This window comes from Crinia signifera, chromosome 1 (genome assembly GCF_055691185.1).
Source record: "Crinia signifera chromosome 1, ASM5569118v1, whole genome shotgun sequence".
Taxonomy (NCBI): domain Eukaryota; kingdom Metazoa; phylum Chordata; class Amphibia; order Anura; family Myobatrachidae; genus Crinia; species Crinia signifera.
In genome coordinates this window covers 460,539,031-460,556,701 of record NC_139217.1, presented here as the reverse complement: position 1 = coordinate 460,556,701, position 17,671 = coordinate 460,539,031, and the positions used below count along the sequence as shown (strand labels likewise).

At 48.3% G+C, this 17,671-nt stretch overlaps 1 protein-coding gene and 1 long non-coding RNA gene across 2 annotated transcripts in view; one reads left to right on the top strand and one right to left on the bottom strand.

Moving 5' to 3' along the window:
* Nucleotides 1-17,671, top strand: part of ALPK2 (alpha kinase 2) — a 38,682-nt gene that overhangs the window by 18,168 nt on the left and 2,843 nt on the right. The window contains exons 5-8 of the mRNA XM_083155261.1: nt 4,973-5,247; nt 5,396-5,484; nt 10,807-11,024; nt 13,185-13,233. Of these exons, the coding sequence (XP_083011387.1) occupies nt 4,973-5,247; nt 5,396-5,484; nt 10,807-11,024; nt 13,185-13,233 (631 nt within the window). The remainder of the gene's footprint in view (nt 1-4,972; nt 5,248-5,395; nt 5,485-10,806; nt 11,025-13,184; nt 13,234-17,671) is intronic.
* LOC146022169 (uncharacterized) overlaps nt 11,745-17,671 on the bottom strand; it is a 49,633-nt gene continuing 43,706 nt past the window's right edge. The window contains exon 3 of the long non-coding RNA XR_014451640.1: nt 11,745-13,070. This is a non-coding gene — a long non-coding RNA (uncharacterized LOC146022169). The remainder of the gene's footprint in view (nt 13,071-17,671) is intronic.

Sequence of the window (17,671 nt, the reverse complement as noted above, 5' to 3'; positions counted from 1 at the left end):
CATTACTCATAACGACTATCAGCATCCAACATCAGGAAGAGTGTAGAGAGGGCTGTTAATGATAACGGCCAGTGAGGGGAAAGGGAAGGGCATGTTACAAGGTGACAGATGACTGTGTCTGCCAGACAAATCTGATGACATATCCCTGGAATATTATCCATAAAGAAGAGCGAGGGATGGAACTATCCAAATACGTTATTGGCTTTCATCTTTTAGTTTCCACGACCAAACATTTCCTAATTATAGACAACACTTAGTACATTTCCCCAGCACAGAGTGTACTCAGGAGCCTCATCATGTATCTACCTTATTTTATTTTCCGAAAAATAAGACGCTCATCACGAGCATGTACAGTGTAACGGCGAGCCTAGTGGCATCAGCTCCGCAATGAGCCGAGAATTATTCATATCTCAATGATTCATTGATTCCATTCGCTTTACTGGTTTGCCTGCATGTTTGTTTCTTTCGCTGACCTTTGTCTTTGTGATGTCATTAATAAAAGTGATGTAGTAGTAGTAGTAGTAGTAGTATGTTTATTTATAAGGCGCCGCAAAGTGTCCGCAGCGCCGTACATAGCAAAAAAAAAAAAATTACAAGGTAACGTACAGGGTGTGTTGAAAGATACAGTATAAATAGGGGTATAGCTGGTAGAACTAAAATCAGCATCAGTTCAGAAGTAGGTGTCAAAATTGTCAAGGAGACTGAAGATGAAGTAGAGGAAGGGAAGAACAGGACAGGAGCACAGGTGAGGTAATGAGGTAGGGTGAGTACGTGAGGAAGGAGGGCCCTGCTCATAAGAGTTAACATACTAAAAATCGGTGGGTGGACGAACGAAATACAATAGGATAAGTAGGAACGGAGGGGAATGGAGGCAGGATAGGAGGATCAAAAGAGGTTAGGAGGAGGGATAGGCTAGTCGGAAAAAGTGGGTTTTGAGGGAGCGCTTGAAGGAGGTAAGGGAATCAGATAGCCTGATGGGTGGCGGGAGGTTGTTCCAGTGCAGGGGGGCAGCGCGAGAGAAATCTTGGACACGGGAGTGGGAGGAGGTGATTAGGTGAGAGGTCAGTCGGCGGTCAGCGATGGAGCGAAGAGGACGGGAGGGAGTGTGGATAGAGATCAGTGAAGAGAGGTAGGGAGCTGTGGAGGAGGAGAGAGCCTTGTAGGTGGTGGTGAGGAGTTTAAAGAGAACTCGGAAAGGAATGGGGAGCCAGTGAAGAGATAAACAGTGATAAACATTAATAAAAGTGATGTCATTAATAAAAGTGATGTCATTAATAAAAGTGCTCTATTGATAGGTAATGATGCACCCTACAACTGTGAGGAAGATGTATTAAAGCTTGGAGTGAGAGAGATAAAGTACCAATCAATTCAGGCCCTGCCATTTTTTTTTTCTCAAAAATACCCTGTAAAATGAAGAAAGCTGATTGGATTAACTTTATCTCTCTCCAAGTACAGCCAATTTTGTAATGAAAGTGAAAATACTCCGCAGCGAATTGTCTGCAAAAATCCCATGGTGTGGGGAAAGGCTATCCAATTGGTAAGCGGTCCATGGGTCGACAATGTCCATGTTTAAAGTCACTAGGTTGACCACCATTGGTCGACTGTGATTAGTTCGACACCTAAGAATGGTCGACAATGACAGAAGTTAGACACAAGCTTAAGGTCAACATGGTCGACACTCAAACGGTTGACATGAGGTTTTCATGTTTTTTTGTTTTTGTTTATACGTTACTATCCAAGTAGGCATAGAATATAATGGTGTGCCTGAAGCATGGGCGACATAGACACAAGAAGTGTGAAACAATTGTGTTGACCTTTTGAGCGTCGAGTCGATCATGTTCATGTAGAAGTTAATCTTGTGTCAACTTTCTGTTACTGTTGAACCAGTCGACCATTTTGGGTGTCAACCTAGTCACTGTTGACAGTAACGGTTGGGATTCATGTGCAGAAACCCAGTGATTCCCCACAAATTAGGACTTAGTGTCCCCCCCCCCCCCCCCCCTGTACACAACCCCATTTTCTGCATTTTTATGCTGACATTTGAAGTTACAAGGTCCAGTCTGACTGAGGACTTGAACGCGGCTTTGGCTACACACAAGCGGGAGTAAACCCCGGTAATCGAATAGGTCTGGTACGTCAAATAAACCACACCGCAAATTAAATTCCCCGTTTGATTGGATCTTTCAGATGGCATTAGCTTTGTAACTTACTCAAACGCTGACAATGTGGAGATACAACTGTGTGCTCATACAACCATCCTTAGTGATTCTGGACTTTCGTCCCTTTTCCTGAATTTAGCGTCATAGCTGATTTGTAGATGCTTACAGTATACTTGGCACTTGTATTAGGCTGCAGTAGTGTCCATTCTAGCACCCTATGGCTGTCAAAACCCATGCAGTTCCTCTTTCCTGCCTGGGGTGTCTCGCTCTGCTTTGCTGCCTCTAGCACAGTCAGGTCTACATCTCCGTGCTGAAATACAGACCAAACTGTACTCGAATCAGCAAAACAGAGAGGCGCAGGGCTATAGAAAGAAAGTTTGATGACAATGATACATGGCGCGGTGCACAGCGCAGCAGGGCAGAAGAGCGCACATCTGTACCGCACAAGATATAGAATTTCCACAACCATACTTGTCGACAACTTCTTAGCCTCATCCCCGTATCAAAGCTTGTAGAGAGATAAAGTACCAACAATTCAGCTCCTGTCATTTCTTTAAACATACCTCCCAACTTTTGCAGATGCCGGGGAGGGACAGGGTGCGTGCCGGAGGCCACGCCCCCGTTTTTCGCCGCTGTGGGGGCATGCCCATAGAGCTGCTGGTTAGCCCCCAGCCCCTCTGCCTGCAAGAATAGACGCTGTGAACATGCGCACAGCATCTATTCACGGACTACAGGGGGGGGGACTCCCAACTGCCCCCCCCCGCCAGGGGACACTGCGCTGCACTGAGAATGTCCCAAAATATTGGGACATTCCCGCGATAAGCGGGACAGTTGGGATGTATGCTTTAAACATAGCCTGTAAAATGCCAGAAGCTGATTGGTTGGTACTGTATCCAGGGCTGCCACTAGAACTGTTGGGGCCGGGACTGACCTATAGTCCGGGCCCCGAGCGGCACAGCGCCATATCTTCAGCTGCCCCCTCCCCGCGCGCCTGTCCCCTCCTGCCAGCACATTGCCTCCCCCTACCCTGTCCCCATTACCATTGCTTACCATCACCCACGTCGCGGCATCGTCCTGTGGCTCCTTAAGTCTCCACAGTCAGGTCCGGAGCACACACTGCACAGTGCAGCCTGCAGAGTGCTGAGCCCCTCTGTGTCCTAGACTCGGCGCTCTGCAGGCTGCACTGTGCATTGTGCGTGCCTGGCTGCTGGCGCCTGGTGGGGGAGGCTGTGTGCGGGTCCTGGGGGGGGGGGCTGTGGGTAGCTGCCCGGGCCCCTCCAGAGGCCGGGGCACGGACAGCTGTACCCAGGGCACCCCCCTGTCGGCGGCCCTGACTGTATCTGTCTCCTGAACAGCTCTAGCACATCTCCCCTATGCAGAACCCGCCACAACGTTTCTGATTTCATTAAAACACTGGTTACATTAAAAAAATGACATCTGCTCAGTACTTTTAGAACATTCCGAGGAAAATAATTGTAGCAGAAAACAGAGTTACAGTATAATGATTATACATGCAGCCAGGACCAGCATGTAAGAGAATCATCACCTTCCAATCTCTCTCAGTATCATTAGCTAGCGATGAGTAATGTGACGGGGAGACAGAAAAACAGAGACCATGGGAGAATTGTGTTTTGCAAAGAACATGTGGGGCCGATTCAGACAGGTCTGCAAATTTTTCCTTCACCGAGGTACTTGCAGCCTGATTGACAGGCAGTAGGCGTTTCGGGGTGGGCCCATGGCGTTTCATGGGCCTGTCCATAAGAACGGTGGGCAGGCCCCAGTGAACTCAGGCATTCCCCTGCGCAAGTCATCGGCACCTTCCCCCGAATTCGTGTCGCTACAAGCGGGGACCGAGTGACTCCTGGGTTACGTGGCGGCTGCGAGTGCTGGACAGAGGAGGAGAAATCCTTCGATGGTAAGTAACATCAAAGGATTTCTCCTCTATGTGGGCACTAGCGAACGGATGTGGACTTTTCATTTTAGGCCCGTTCACCCCAGTGCAATGCCTGAAATAACAGCATTGCTCGACAGGAGGTGTGGCTAAAAAGACGCAAGCGCTCTGGCCACACCCCCAAGCAACTGTGGCTCCACCCCTGTCCCAGCCCTTTTTTGCTCCCGGCGGCAGTCCCACCGTCCGGAGAGTGCAGCCAGAAAGTAGGCAAGTATGCTTCTAACACATGGCAGGGATAGACTCCTGTGTTTAATACTTACAGGCAGCGGTGTCGAGAGGGGGGCAGGACTATTTACCTGGGCCCCGCTCCCCCTTCCCCCATTGTAGGGATCCGGGCAGTGGGGAGAGAGATGGCAGGCTGCATCCGCAGCACAGCCTCTCTCCCCAGCTCAGCACACGCTGCTCAGTGCCATGTGCAGCCTGTCCTCTCTCTCCCTCTGTGTGTGCAATGATGATCCCGCACCCCACACAAATTACTTTTTTGTTGTCACAGGGGGCGTGGCCACCCCTCCAGGAGGCACCGCCCCAGTCCAGAGGCCATGCCTCCTCCATTTGGGTGTGCATCATTGGGTCAACCACAGGAAGGTCATGTATTATGTCGACCACTGAAGGTCGACACTCTCAAAAGGTCGACACAGCTTTATGTCGACAGGGTCATTAGGTCGACACAGCACTGGGGATGGTCGACAGTCAAAAGGTCAACATGGGCTTTTTGTGTTTTTTTTGTCCCGGATGTTGACAGTCGACGTGGGCACACAGGGGATAAATCATCTCTTATTGGTGTAATAAGAAATTAGAATTCTCACCCACTAATAAACATTCCCGTAATTACGGCCCTGATGCAGTGTTTGTGCCTTTTTAGGTGGAGAGGAGATAGAATTCAACCAGCTTTACTTCCGAGAGGATTTCATCACTGACATGTACTTTGGGGGAAACCTTCATGGGCGGATAACGACGGAGGACCTGCACTTTGGGGAAGGAGTGCACAGGAAAGCCTTTCGGAGTAAAGTCATGTGCGGGCTCCTTCCCGTCTTCAGTCCTGGCCACTTGTGCGTGCTGAAAGTGCACAACGCCATCGCGTACGGAACAAAGACCAACGATGAGCTGGTGCAGAAGAACTACAAGCTTGCCGTGCAGGTAATATAGTAACAATCATTTATTTATATAGCCTTTCACCATACACAGTGTCAACATTAGGAAATGAGTCAACATCATGTCCGTCTTGAAATTCTAAATGTAGACTCTTTTGAATATTGACATTTTGACCCGTTGATTTGCTTCCCAGGAATGTCACGTACAGAATACCGCCCGTGAATATGCCAAGATTTATGCTACAGAAGCTGAACAGCTGGAAGATTTTGGGAAAGTCCCAGAGTAAGTACTGTACAGGTCCGACGTAAGGAATACAGTGTCGGCATGCACGTCTACTAGACAGTTATTAATGATAACATTTGAGTAATCTATTAAATACTCAGGGGGAAATTTACTAAAATGGGAGTTCACATGGGATGTTCCTATGGGTAGGCTTGTCTGCCCACCTTCTAGAAGATAATAGATAGAATCTGATTGGATTGGTTGCCCATAGCAACATCCCATCTCCAGCAGCCCTAGGTGTACAACCTCTTGCACCATTAACTCTATCACGACGCCTTAAATAAAAGCATTATTGGATCCTCAACTGCACCAAGTTCAAGCAAGAAATCATGCGGTTTGACTGACAGGAAGCTGGCGTTTGGGAGCAGTGCACAATATCACCCCTTCCTATACTAGTTAGGTACAGTGTTGGCATGAGTACGGCCTGTGTCTTTCCAGCTTCATGTCTCATGTGTCTCTCCAGCCTCATCACCCTGAGTCCTTTCAGCTTCATGTCTCTTGTGTTTCTCCAGCCTCATGCCAATGTGTCTCTCCAGCCTCATGCCAATGTGTCTCTCCAGCCTCATCCCCCAGTGTCCTTCCAGCTTCATGTCTCTTGTGTTTCTCCAGCCTCATGCCAATGTGTCTCTCCAGCCTCATGCCAATGTGTCTCTCCAGCCTCATGCCAATGTGTCTCTCCAGCCTCATCCCCCAGTGTCCTTCCAGCTTCATGTCTCTTGTGTTTCTCCAGCCTCATGCCAATGTGTCTCTCCAGCCTCATGCCAATGTGTCTCTCCAGCCTCATCACCCTGAGTCCTTCCAGCTTCATGTCTCATGTGTCTCTCCAGCCTCATCACCCTGAGTCCTTCCAGCTTCATGCCAATGTGTCTCTCCAGCCTCATGCTCCATGTGTCTCTCCAGCCTCATCCTCCAGTGTCCTTCCAGCTTCATGTCTCTTGTGTTTCTCCAGCCTCATGCCAATGTGTCTCTCCAGCCTCATGCTCCATGTGTCTCTCCAGCCTCATGCTCCATGTGTATCTCCAGCCTCATCACCCTGAGTCCTTCCAGCTTCATGTCTCATGTGTCTCTCCAGCCTCATCCCCCCATGTGTCCTTCCAGCTTCACATCTCATGTGTCTCTCCAGCCTCACCCCCCTGTGTCCCTCCAGCTTCATGTCTCTTGTGTCTCTCCAGCCTCATGCCAATGTGTCTTCCAGCCTCATGCTCCATGTGTCTCTCCAGCCTCATGCTCCATGTGTCTCTCCACCTTCATCCCCCAGTGTCCTTCCAGCTTCATGTCTCATGTATCTCTCCAGCCTCATCCCCCCATGTGTCTCTCCAGCCTCACCCCCCTGTGTCCTTCCAGCTTCATGTCTCTTGTGTCTCTCCAGCCTCATGCCAATGTGTCTCTCCAGCCTCATGCCAATGTGTCTCTCCAGCCTCATGCCAATGTGTCTCTCCAGCCTCATGCTCCATGTGTCTCTCCAGCCTCATCCCCCAGTGTCCTTCCAGGTTCATGTCTCTTGTGTCTCTCCAGCCTCACCCCCCTGTGTCCTTCCAGCTTCATGTCTCATGTGTCTCTCCAGCCTCACCCCCCTGTATCCTTCCAGCTTCATGTCTCATGTGTCTCTCCAGCCTCACCCCCAGTAGTAGTACGTTTATTTATAAGGCGCCGCAAAGTGTCTGCAGCGCCGTACATAGCAAACAAAAAACAAATGACAGGGTAACGTACAGGGTGTGTTGAAAAATACAGTACAAATAGGGGTATAGCTGGTAGAACTAAAATCAGCATCAGTTCTGAAGTAGGTGTCAAAATTGTCGAGGAGACTGAAGATGAAGTAGAGGAAGGGAAGAACAGGACAGGAGGACAGGTGAGGTAAAGAGGTAGGGTGAGTACGTGAGGAAGGAGGGCCCTACTCATAAGAGTTAACATACTAAAAATAGGTGGGTGGACGAACGAAAAACAACAGGATAAGTAGGAACGGAGGGGAACGGAGGCAGGATAGGAGGATCAAAAGAGGTTAGGAGGAGGGATTGGCTAGTCGAAAAAAGTGGGTTTTGAGGGAGTGCTTGAAGGAGGTAAGGGAATCAGAAAGCCTGATGGGTGGCGGGAGGTTGTTCCAGTGCAGGGGGGCAGCGCGAGAGAAGTCTTGGACACGGGAGTGGGAGGAGGTGATTAGGTGAGAGGTCAGTCGGCGGTCAGCGATGGAGCGAAGAGGACGGGAGGCAGTGTGGATAGAGATCAGTGAAGAGAGGTAAGGAGCGGTGGAGGAGGAGAGAGCCTTGTAGGTGGTGGTGAGGAGTTTAAAGAGAACTCGGAAAGGAATGGGGAGCCAGTGAAGAGATAGACAGAGGGTTTGGAATGGGGAGCCATTGAAGAGATAGACAGAGTGTTTCACCAGCCTCCCCCCCCTGTGTCCTTCCAGCTTCATGTCTCATATGTCTCTCCAGCCTCATCCCCCTGTGTCCTTCCAGCTTCATGTCTCATGTGTATCTCCAGCCTCATCCCCTGGTATCTCTCTGGCTTCACACCCCCTGTGTCTCTCCAGCCTCATCCCCCTGCGTCCTTCCAGCTTCATGCCCCATGTGTCTCTCCAGCCTCATACCCCCTTTGTCTCTTCAGCTTCATGCCCCATGTGTATCTCTAGCCCAGGGGTTCCCAATCTATTTCTAATCACGGCACCCTAGAGTATCAGAAATTTTCCACGGCACCCCTAGGCCCCCCAAAAAATATATCAAATTAAGTAGATTGTGTTTATATGTGCTTCTTAGGGTCAGTTATGTGGTAAGGGGCAGGATTTGGTTCTGATTGTACACATTTTATGATTGGCAGCCACCAGCACTGGTTTTGTCCAGTAATAATTGATCATAAATAATTTGAATTGGTCCTGGATGACCAACCCGAGGCACCCCTGCAAGTGTCCCGAGGCACCCCAGGGAGCCTAGGCGCACAGTTTGGGAACCACTGCTCTAGCCTCATACCCCCTGTGTCTCTCCAGCCTCATACCCCCATGTGTCTCTCCAGCCTCGTACCCCCATGTGCCTCTCCAGTCTCATCCCCCTGTGTCTCTCTAGCCTCATCCTCCTGTGTCTCTCCAGCTTCATGGCCCATGTGTGTCTAATGTTATGCCCAATAGTAGTGCCTTATATAATATTATGCCCCATAGTACTGTCCTTTGAAATGTTATGCCCCATAGTATTGCCCTGGGTAGTGCCCGTGTTGTGACTGAACCCATGGATCCAGTGAAGCTGTAGCCAGTCCAAGGAATGATACGTTTTTGGTTCAATAACTTCCCAACTCAGGTGCGATCGATGTTCTTAGAACCTCAGCTCTACAAAATACCCCAGTGCTTTGCGTTCCTTGCACAGTAGTCTTTCTTTTCCTTCCCTCCCGAGCAGCCTGAATAAGGTCTTCATAGTATTATCATGCCCAAGGATCATGGAAGATTTACTGTTCTTAGATGTCAGATGCCTGTTACTGGGGGATCTGCAGCTGGGCCAGTCTGTCAGCGGGAGGCTGGAACCTCAGCTCTGTGCTAGAAGATATTCATCTGATATCTCGGTGACTGGTCACACACCCAGAAGTGGCTGGAGAGGGGCGTAATACCATTCTGTAACAGGGAAACACATCTGGAGTTGCTGCTGTCCCCCCCAGCATAAAGCTGTCATATTCCAGTAAGAGTCATCTACATATGACCAGCTGGTAATGGTCAGACCCAAATGTGAATGTTATCACTTCAGCAGCCTCTTATAATGTAATGTGTGGGGGACGGCATCGTGTCACTGTACACTGCCACCCCCACAGTCACTCCACCGCACATTAACTAGATCTCCAGCACTCGCCCTGCTTAATCTGTTGGGCAAAACCTTGCTAGCTCCAGTTATTGTACATAGGGGGAGGGGCCCTAAACTGCACACCCTGGACATATGAGGTGCTACCTGCTGAGACCTGTAGTGCAGCAAGCAGGAGGAGGAGTTTGCAGGTGCACACTAAATATAAATGTTAGACCTTTTAATATCTTTGCTATATTGCATTTGAGGTTATTAGCATAATGATGGACAAGTCCCTAACACTACTCTGAGACAGGTCCAGGGCACAGGACCCCCCAGGCCAGCCCAGCAGAACCACCCCATGGCATCACATTAGAGTGATAGTAAAAGGGATAGGGGAAATTATATGTGATAGGACTTACCAAGGTAAGAAGTAATAATAAATGTGAAGGGTGCTACATATATACTAAACAAACTAAAGGGGTGATGGAAAGTGTACGATGTGATGCCATGGAGCAGCCCAGCAACCGCAGCCCAAAGAGCCCTGTGCCCCAAACACAGTCCCACAGACTTACACTCAGCATATATGTATAGTAGGACTTAAGGTCCCCATACACTGTCCGTTCGCTGGCGGTCCGTTTTGTACTTTGAGATGCGCGCTCCCGCGCATCTCATCGTACAGTACAAAAAGTATGTGATGCACATACTTTTTGTACTTGCTTTACGTCGCATTGCATCGCATTGCATGCACAAGGCATGTACAATGCATGCACAAGGCATGCAATGCGATGCGATGTGTACTACATAAGTACAAAACGGATCCGTTAAACGGACCGTGTATGGGGACCTTATCCCTCATAGTGCCAAGCTGAGCTGTGCAGTCTTGAATGTTGGACTCCAACCTAATTAAAAACAATCTGGGACAGGTGGGATGGGTGCTAGTTAAAGAGGAAGGTGTCTCTAGTTCCTTCCAGTGTGTATGAATACCAGGGTTGCCTACCCTCCCGGAATGGCCGGGAGGGTCCCGGAAATCGGGTCCCCCTCCCGGCCCCCTGGAAAGGGTGGCAATCCTCCCGCATATCTCCACCAGCTCCCGCGATGTGTCCCTCGGCGGGGGGGTCAGCGGATAAAATGCCGCTAATGCGATCGCAGCATCGCGATCGCAGCATTTTAGCCCCGCCCCCCCCCCGCCGTGCAATGCCCCCCCCCCCCCCGCCCCCGAACCGGCTCTTTTTCACTCCCGGCTATGGCCCCGCCCACCTGCCGAACAGAGCTGGCTGCCCTGTCCCGGAGTGGGCAGCTCAAAAGTCGACAAGTATGATGAATACACAATATATAGTACATAGGGGGAGGGGCCCTAAACTGCACACCCTGGACATATGAGGTGCTACCTGCTGAGACCTGTAGTGCAGCAAGCAGGAGGAGGAGTTTGCAGGTGCACACTAAATATAAATGCTAGACCTTTTAATATCTTTGCTATATTGCGATATAAAGACAGTACTAGATAAAAATAGAACTCAGAACTTTGCCTTGACCTCTCTTTTATCTATTTCTTGTTTCTTTGTTTTTTAAGGATAATCCCAATTTTTCTAATTCACCGCCCGGCAAACAACATCCCGTACGCCACCGTGGAGGAAGAACTGATCGGAGACTTTGTGAAGTATTCCATTAAAGATGGGAAGGAGATCAATGTGATGAGGAAGGATTCTGAGGCCGGACAGAAGTGCTGCACCTTCCAGCACTGGGTGTATGAGAAGACCAGTGGGAACTTACTGGTGACAGATATGCAGGGTGAGCAGACGTGACTCCCAAGGGGGCCACCATGTGACCATGGCAGGGAGTCTACACTGTATTGGGATTATTTGTAACACGACACCGGGAAGTGTAAGGGGTTGATTCCAGCCAATTCCATTAGTTGCTGGTTGTCTGACTTTTAGGGAGCTCTCCGCCATCTTGGTAGAGTTGAAGAGCCTCCTTCATCAGTGATGACATGATTGGTTAGCTCCGCCTAGTTCTGCAGAGTGCAACAAATCATGTCTTGCCAACACACACACCCCCTGTTTCTTCCGGAATCCCTAATAGGAAAGTGCCACAAAGTCACCAACTATGGCCTGGTAGCCTTGGCTCTATTGGGCTAGCCCTCTACTAGATACAGTAACTATTGCTCTACTTCAGCAACAAGATATCATGGAAGATGGAGGGATTATTGACGGAAGTAGATTGAAAATAACAGATGGAATGAATGTAATACAGTACAGGAACAATAAAGTACAGAAAAGCTTTTCATAAAGGAATTACTGAAATGCTAAAACAGGACAGTCTTGAGTCTGCTTTTGAGGGATTCTGGAGTGTGGGTCTCTCGAACTGTGCTGAGAAATGAGTTCCATAAAGTCGGAGCTGCCGGGAAGGATGTAATTCACACGCGATTTGTGCCGATTTCACCCGATTTCTCAGCCCGATCCGCCAGAATCGGGTGAAATCGGGGCCCAAATCGCATAGTGTATGGGGGCCTTGAGATGTTCTATTGAAGATGAGATGTTGTTATGGGCAACCAATCAGATTCTAGTACTTTCTAGAAGATAATAGATAGGATCTGCTTGGTTGCCATATTACATTTTGAAATGTCCTTTTAGTGTTGACCAGTGGCGGATCCAGAGGGGGGAGGGCTGCAGCACAGTTCACATTTCAAATAGGGGAGGCCCAGCAACTGTCACCAACTGCCACTCCAAACTAATACTTTATGCTGCAAAAAAGCATTGGAAACCCTTTATTAAGCAAAGATAAAATGACTATGACCCAGGAACAGTGGATCAGTAACAGCTGCATACACCTGATGACATGTTTAATGCTCTGGGTCCCTGTACCATAGTATCAGATGAGAGCCTGACCCTGTCAGTGCCATACAACCTGCTTGTGCCAACCCTGATATCCCTGTATGAAGTCCGGCGAGATGGGCGGCTGCCAGGGAGTTTCCAGTAACCTTCCCAGCGGGGGGAACATTCTGATATGAACTTGAAGAAATCACTGGCACCAGAGGCAGCATACAGTAACTATCCTGCCATCTGTCTGCTATTAAAGCTGATTAGCAGCAATCATTTAATAAATTGCAGAAGGTTTAGCTGCGCTGCCAACTGGAACAACCCTATCGTGACCTGTGTATATCTAGCCGCTCGTTATATATTCACCGGGCCCATGGGCCTCACAGAAACATTCATCTATCGGCCGATGGTGCGCAAAACATCCCCCCCATAGAGGTGAGGAGAAAGGATTAGCTTTTTATTGGATAGGATAGTTAGGCTTACCATACTGTCCCTTTAACCTGGAACCTTCATGAATTACACAGGTTAGCTGGTTTTTAAAACCAGGTGCCCTGCAGGATTGATGTTAGCCAGCCACAGAACCTGTGTAATTCATAAGTGTCCCAGTTTAAAGGGACAGTATGGTCAACCTGTATATATATATATATATAGTGATGTCATGATCCTTGTGTTCTATACACATAACGTGCGCTTCACTGCTCCGGCACATCCCATCAGACAGCTGTGACCGAATCGGTCCAGTGTATGAGTCTGAGTCATGCCCGGAGTCACAGCTTATGCCATACTTGCCTACCTACCCGGAACGGCCGGGATTCTCCCAAAAATCAGGTTCCCCTCCAGGCCCCCTGGGAAGGCGGCCAAGTCTCCCGCATGCTCCCCAAAGCCCCCGCACCCTCCGGAGCCGCTGTAACAAATTCCGGAATTGGTCCTGCAGCATTGGGTCTCTTCTCCTGGCTTCTCCCGGAGGGGCAATGATAAAAGTCGGTAAGTATAGATTATGCAATGGAGTCTGCTCCATCTGTAAGAAAGAGCTTTAGTTACCGTCAGCAGCTACAGTACTGTATTCATAGACAATAATCAGATCTGTGCAAGGGACATGGGTTTGGAAACTGACAACATCATTCTCTTGCAGGTGTCGGGATGAAGCTGACAGACGTTGGCATAGCAACGATGGGCAAGGGGTAAGTGAGTATTGATCTGTAATCAGTGTTCTTGGCTCCGTTCTGTTTCCTCACCAACATTCCAGTGATAGACAGTTTTATTGCAAATGATACTATTATTAAGGGATAGGGCGCACGTATGACATAGACACGGGGAGATTTATTTACTAAGATAATTATTTTATTTTGAAGGTGGGCTGTTGCTATGGGCAATAGCTTCAATAGAATTCCCATCTTAGTAAATAAACATCAGTATAACTTCAAATAATATAACTTTACTAGTTAAAAACCTGTCAAAATGACGGCGCCTGCGATGTACGTTGAGCTGTGACCGTTTTTACTTCCACTTTGAGCTGTGACAGTTTTTAGCCCAAAAACTCTGTCTCCACCCCACCCCCAGTCCCTATCTGCTCCTACCTCCAATCTCTGTCTTCACAGCTCCCTCTTTTCATATCCAGCAAGTTTGAAACCGATCAGTGTCCCTGCCAAAATAGCTTTCACTTTCTGTTATGCACACAAAGGAGTAATTTTGAGTGGTCGCTAGTGGTCACGGCTGCTGCTGTCACTGCTGTTGTGTAAAATCTTATTAGACAGTAGGCCTCATTCACAAAACACCAGAAAATGCTTCTTTACTGACATAAAGTGCGCCCGCTTGTCCCCGACTTCTGTAAGCATGCTTTCCGACCTGGTCTTTAGAAACGCCGTCATGAAATCAGTCTGTGCCCATGTTTGCGGGTGACGGGATACTCTGGAAATGTTTTACAGCAGTTAAAATGTCACATCAATCAGTCTATGGCAGCATTGTGGCCACACCCCCACCGTTGCGATGGCGCTGTCTGCATTGAATAGCAGGGATTAACATGTCACCACCCCCACATAACGCCTCTTATGCCTTGCCCCACCCCCTATGACCCGACGCACTGCCCCACCCCCCAACTTTTTTGTGCATAAGTCAGTGCTATCGCAAAAAGGCAATTTCAATTGAAAGATTGCCCTTTTGCACATTCAGAAAATGACCAATAGTGATGGCAACAGTGACACCTGCTGGCTATATAGAGTTACTACATAATATCAAACAACACAAGTACAAAATTAGCAGGACATTTCTTAAGCAGTGGTTAGCCACGCCACCACATTATTATATCGCATGGTTTTCTTAGCCGAGCTACCGGTCAGATTTACTATCCAGCGGTTTGCAAGTTTAAGAGTCAAACCACAGACGAGGAATACACAGCAGTAGCTGTTTGCAAAGTTCTAAACTGATTACAACCATCCACAACGTTTTTAGACCAACTCACACCTACAAAGAGGACGGCGTCTGAATTTCTGAAGCTGCATTCTGAACTCTGATTTCCGATGCATGGCTTTCTCCAGCTATAGCGCTGCTGTAGTTGTAAATATCACTATCAGCCTACCCTCTGCCTATCCCCATGCCTCAAGAGAAAGTATGGAGGTGAGGTCGTAGAGGTTCCACAGCAACCACCTGCATTAAGTATAACAAGGATCCTCACAGACATCCTTCAATTTTTGATAAGCAGACTTGGTGGCGCCCCCCCCAGATCCCGGCGCCCTAGGCAGCTGCCTAAAGCAGCCTAGTGGTAGAGCCGGCCCTGCATAGCCCCCTGTGATATCTCCTGCATTAAGCTGTAGGAGCAATTCACTACATTATGCAAAAACAGCAATTTCTACATAATTTTATTTTTAAAAAAATGCGTGATAAATAGGGCCCTAGTTCTCCCGATTATTTGCACCAGAAGATTACACATCTCTGCGGGAAGATTATTCATTGAGTTCTCATTATATTCTCCCCATCATTCTGGCAATTCCGCACTGGGGAATTTATAGTTCTGTTATTCTCAATATGAAACTCGTGCGGCTGAGAGTAACATTTGTTTCCCTAACAACGAGAGGATTCCCATAGATCCTTCCCACTGATAGTAGATTAAACTTCTGTACCGGCAATAGGACGTTTCTATCATGTCATGTCTGACTCTTAAAGGATACCGAATCCTCTTAATAAAACTTGACTTTTATTTGGTTACATTTATTCATAGTTACCTCCCCTCCTGCACGCTGCACTCCCTGACATAGCAGCAATCTCCCTCTCTCCCTCATTAGTCTAGCAATCTCCCTCATGCCACCTAGCCCACATTACACTGTTACATCATAGTTACCTCCCCTCCTGCACGCTGCAGGAGACTCCCTGACATAGCAGCAATCTCCCTCTCTCCCTCATTAGTCTAGCAATCTCCCTTATGTCACCTAGCCCACATAACACTGTTACATTATAGTTACCTCCCCTCCTGCATTCTGCAGGAGACTCCCTGACATAGCAGCTATCTCCCTCTCTCCCTCATTAGTCTAGCAATCTCCCTCGTGTCACCCATATAACATTACACTTACATTATAGTTACCTCCCCTCCTGCATTCTGCAGGAGACTCCCTGACATAGCAGCAATCTCCCTCTCTCCCTCAGTAGTCTAGCAATCTCCCTCATGTCACCTAGCCCACATCACACTGTTACATCATAGTTACCTCCCCTCCTGCATTCTGCAGGAGACTCCCTGACATAGCAGCAATCTCCCTCCCTCCCTCATTAGTCTAGTAATCTCCCTCATGTCACATAGCCCACATTACACTGTTACATTATAGTTACCTCCCCTCCTGCATTCTGCAGGAGACTCCCTGATATAGCAGCTATCTCCCTCTCTCCCTCATTAGTCTAGCAATCTCCCTTATGTCACCTAGCCCACATTACACTGTTACATCATAGTTACCTCCCCTCCTGCATTCTGCAGGAGACTCCCTGAAATAGCAGCAATCTCCCTCTCTCCCTCATTAGTCTAGCAATCTCCCTTATGTCACCTAGCCCACATTACACTGTTACATCATAGTTACCTCCCCTCCTGCATTCTGCAGGAGACTCCCTGACATAGCAGCAATCTCCCTCTCTCCCTCCACGCCCTCCATAAAACGCTGAACGTTCACATGGTCCAGTGCCGTCAACACCCCCAGCCCTCCCTCCCCGCAACCAACAGCCCGGCAAGTGTGTAAGTCGCCAAAGCCATTCCTTGCAGCATATGCGCAAATACGCGCTTGCACATGCCCAGGCGCAGACCCCAAAAACCTGAACAGGTCCGAATTCCCCCTGTTCCGAGTGAACGTGAAACAGGGCCAATGTACAAATAAATTCCAAATACCACATTAAAACCCATACATTTTCAATAACGTGGTTCACATTGGCGTTCCCTTACAGGTCTGCAGGAGCTGTGGTGTTCTGTGTGTTTAATTAGTGCAAGAGATATCTATTATATGGTGGAGAAGATGTACAGATGTAGCGCTGCTCATTCAGCCGACCTATGGCGGTTATACCGCCAGCCCGCCATGGAGGCCGACGGCGCAAGGCCTTGCAATGCATTTTAACAGCTAGGCAATTGGCTTTGGCATTGCTGGATGAGTGCAATACCAGTGATCATCCACCAGATGTCACTTTTTTTAAATCTTCACTGCGCTTGCGTGAAATGTGTGCTGCAGCGCGTGCATGAAGTGACTACAGTATTAGAAAGCTCTGTAGCGCAGGAACTACTTTGCTACTACTGTACTGTCCAGTAAGCTACAGTACTGTAGACAGACACTAATAACCCAGCGGTGGCGATTTGTTTTGCATGGTGAGCATCCACGCCCCTTGGTGGATGGGAGCGCAAGAAGAAAACCCCTGCGATGGCGCGCTGGCGGCAAGAATGAGAGGCGCTCCATCTGTATCAATCACTTTAAGTTGCCCTAGTAACCAATCAGCTCTGAGGTTGCATTAATAAGTACATTCTATGAGATGATAGGTACAAGCTTACACGGCTTGATACATCTCCCCCATCGTACTGTATCATAGTTATCTGCTGCATTAAGTCTTTCACACTGCACAAATAACCCGGGTTATTGCCCGGGTCAATCCTGGTCAAGGTGCGGTGTGAAGGCACCAAACCTAAACCCTGGATCCCCCTGTGTATAATGTGTGACCCGGCTTTGGAGCTGGTACGAGAGACCTGAAGTACACTACAGCTCCTGAATACCTCTATGAGTGAAACACAATGTGATCCACATGATTTAAATTGAATGTATTTTAATGGATTATTTCTAAGCATCTCCCATTACAGCTGTAAAACATTTCCCTGATACTAAAAGTTGCGAAACTCGTGCGGAAACAGCAATTTCCTCCTGATTATTTGAATGATAAAACAGCTACTTATTATTCCTGTTACAGTACCAGCTACTGTGCGGAACAGACCTAATGATTGCTGAGCGGTAATTCAGAAACACTGAAAGGGAAAAGCCTTTTACCTCCGATGATCAACTTTCTGGTCAATTAACGTCATCATTAATTGTTGTTTTGTTTTCCATAAAGATGCAAATACTGGAACGCATTTAGGGGGTTATTCAGCCCCGCCGAATGCATCAACCCCAC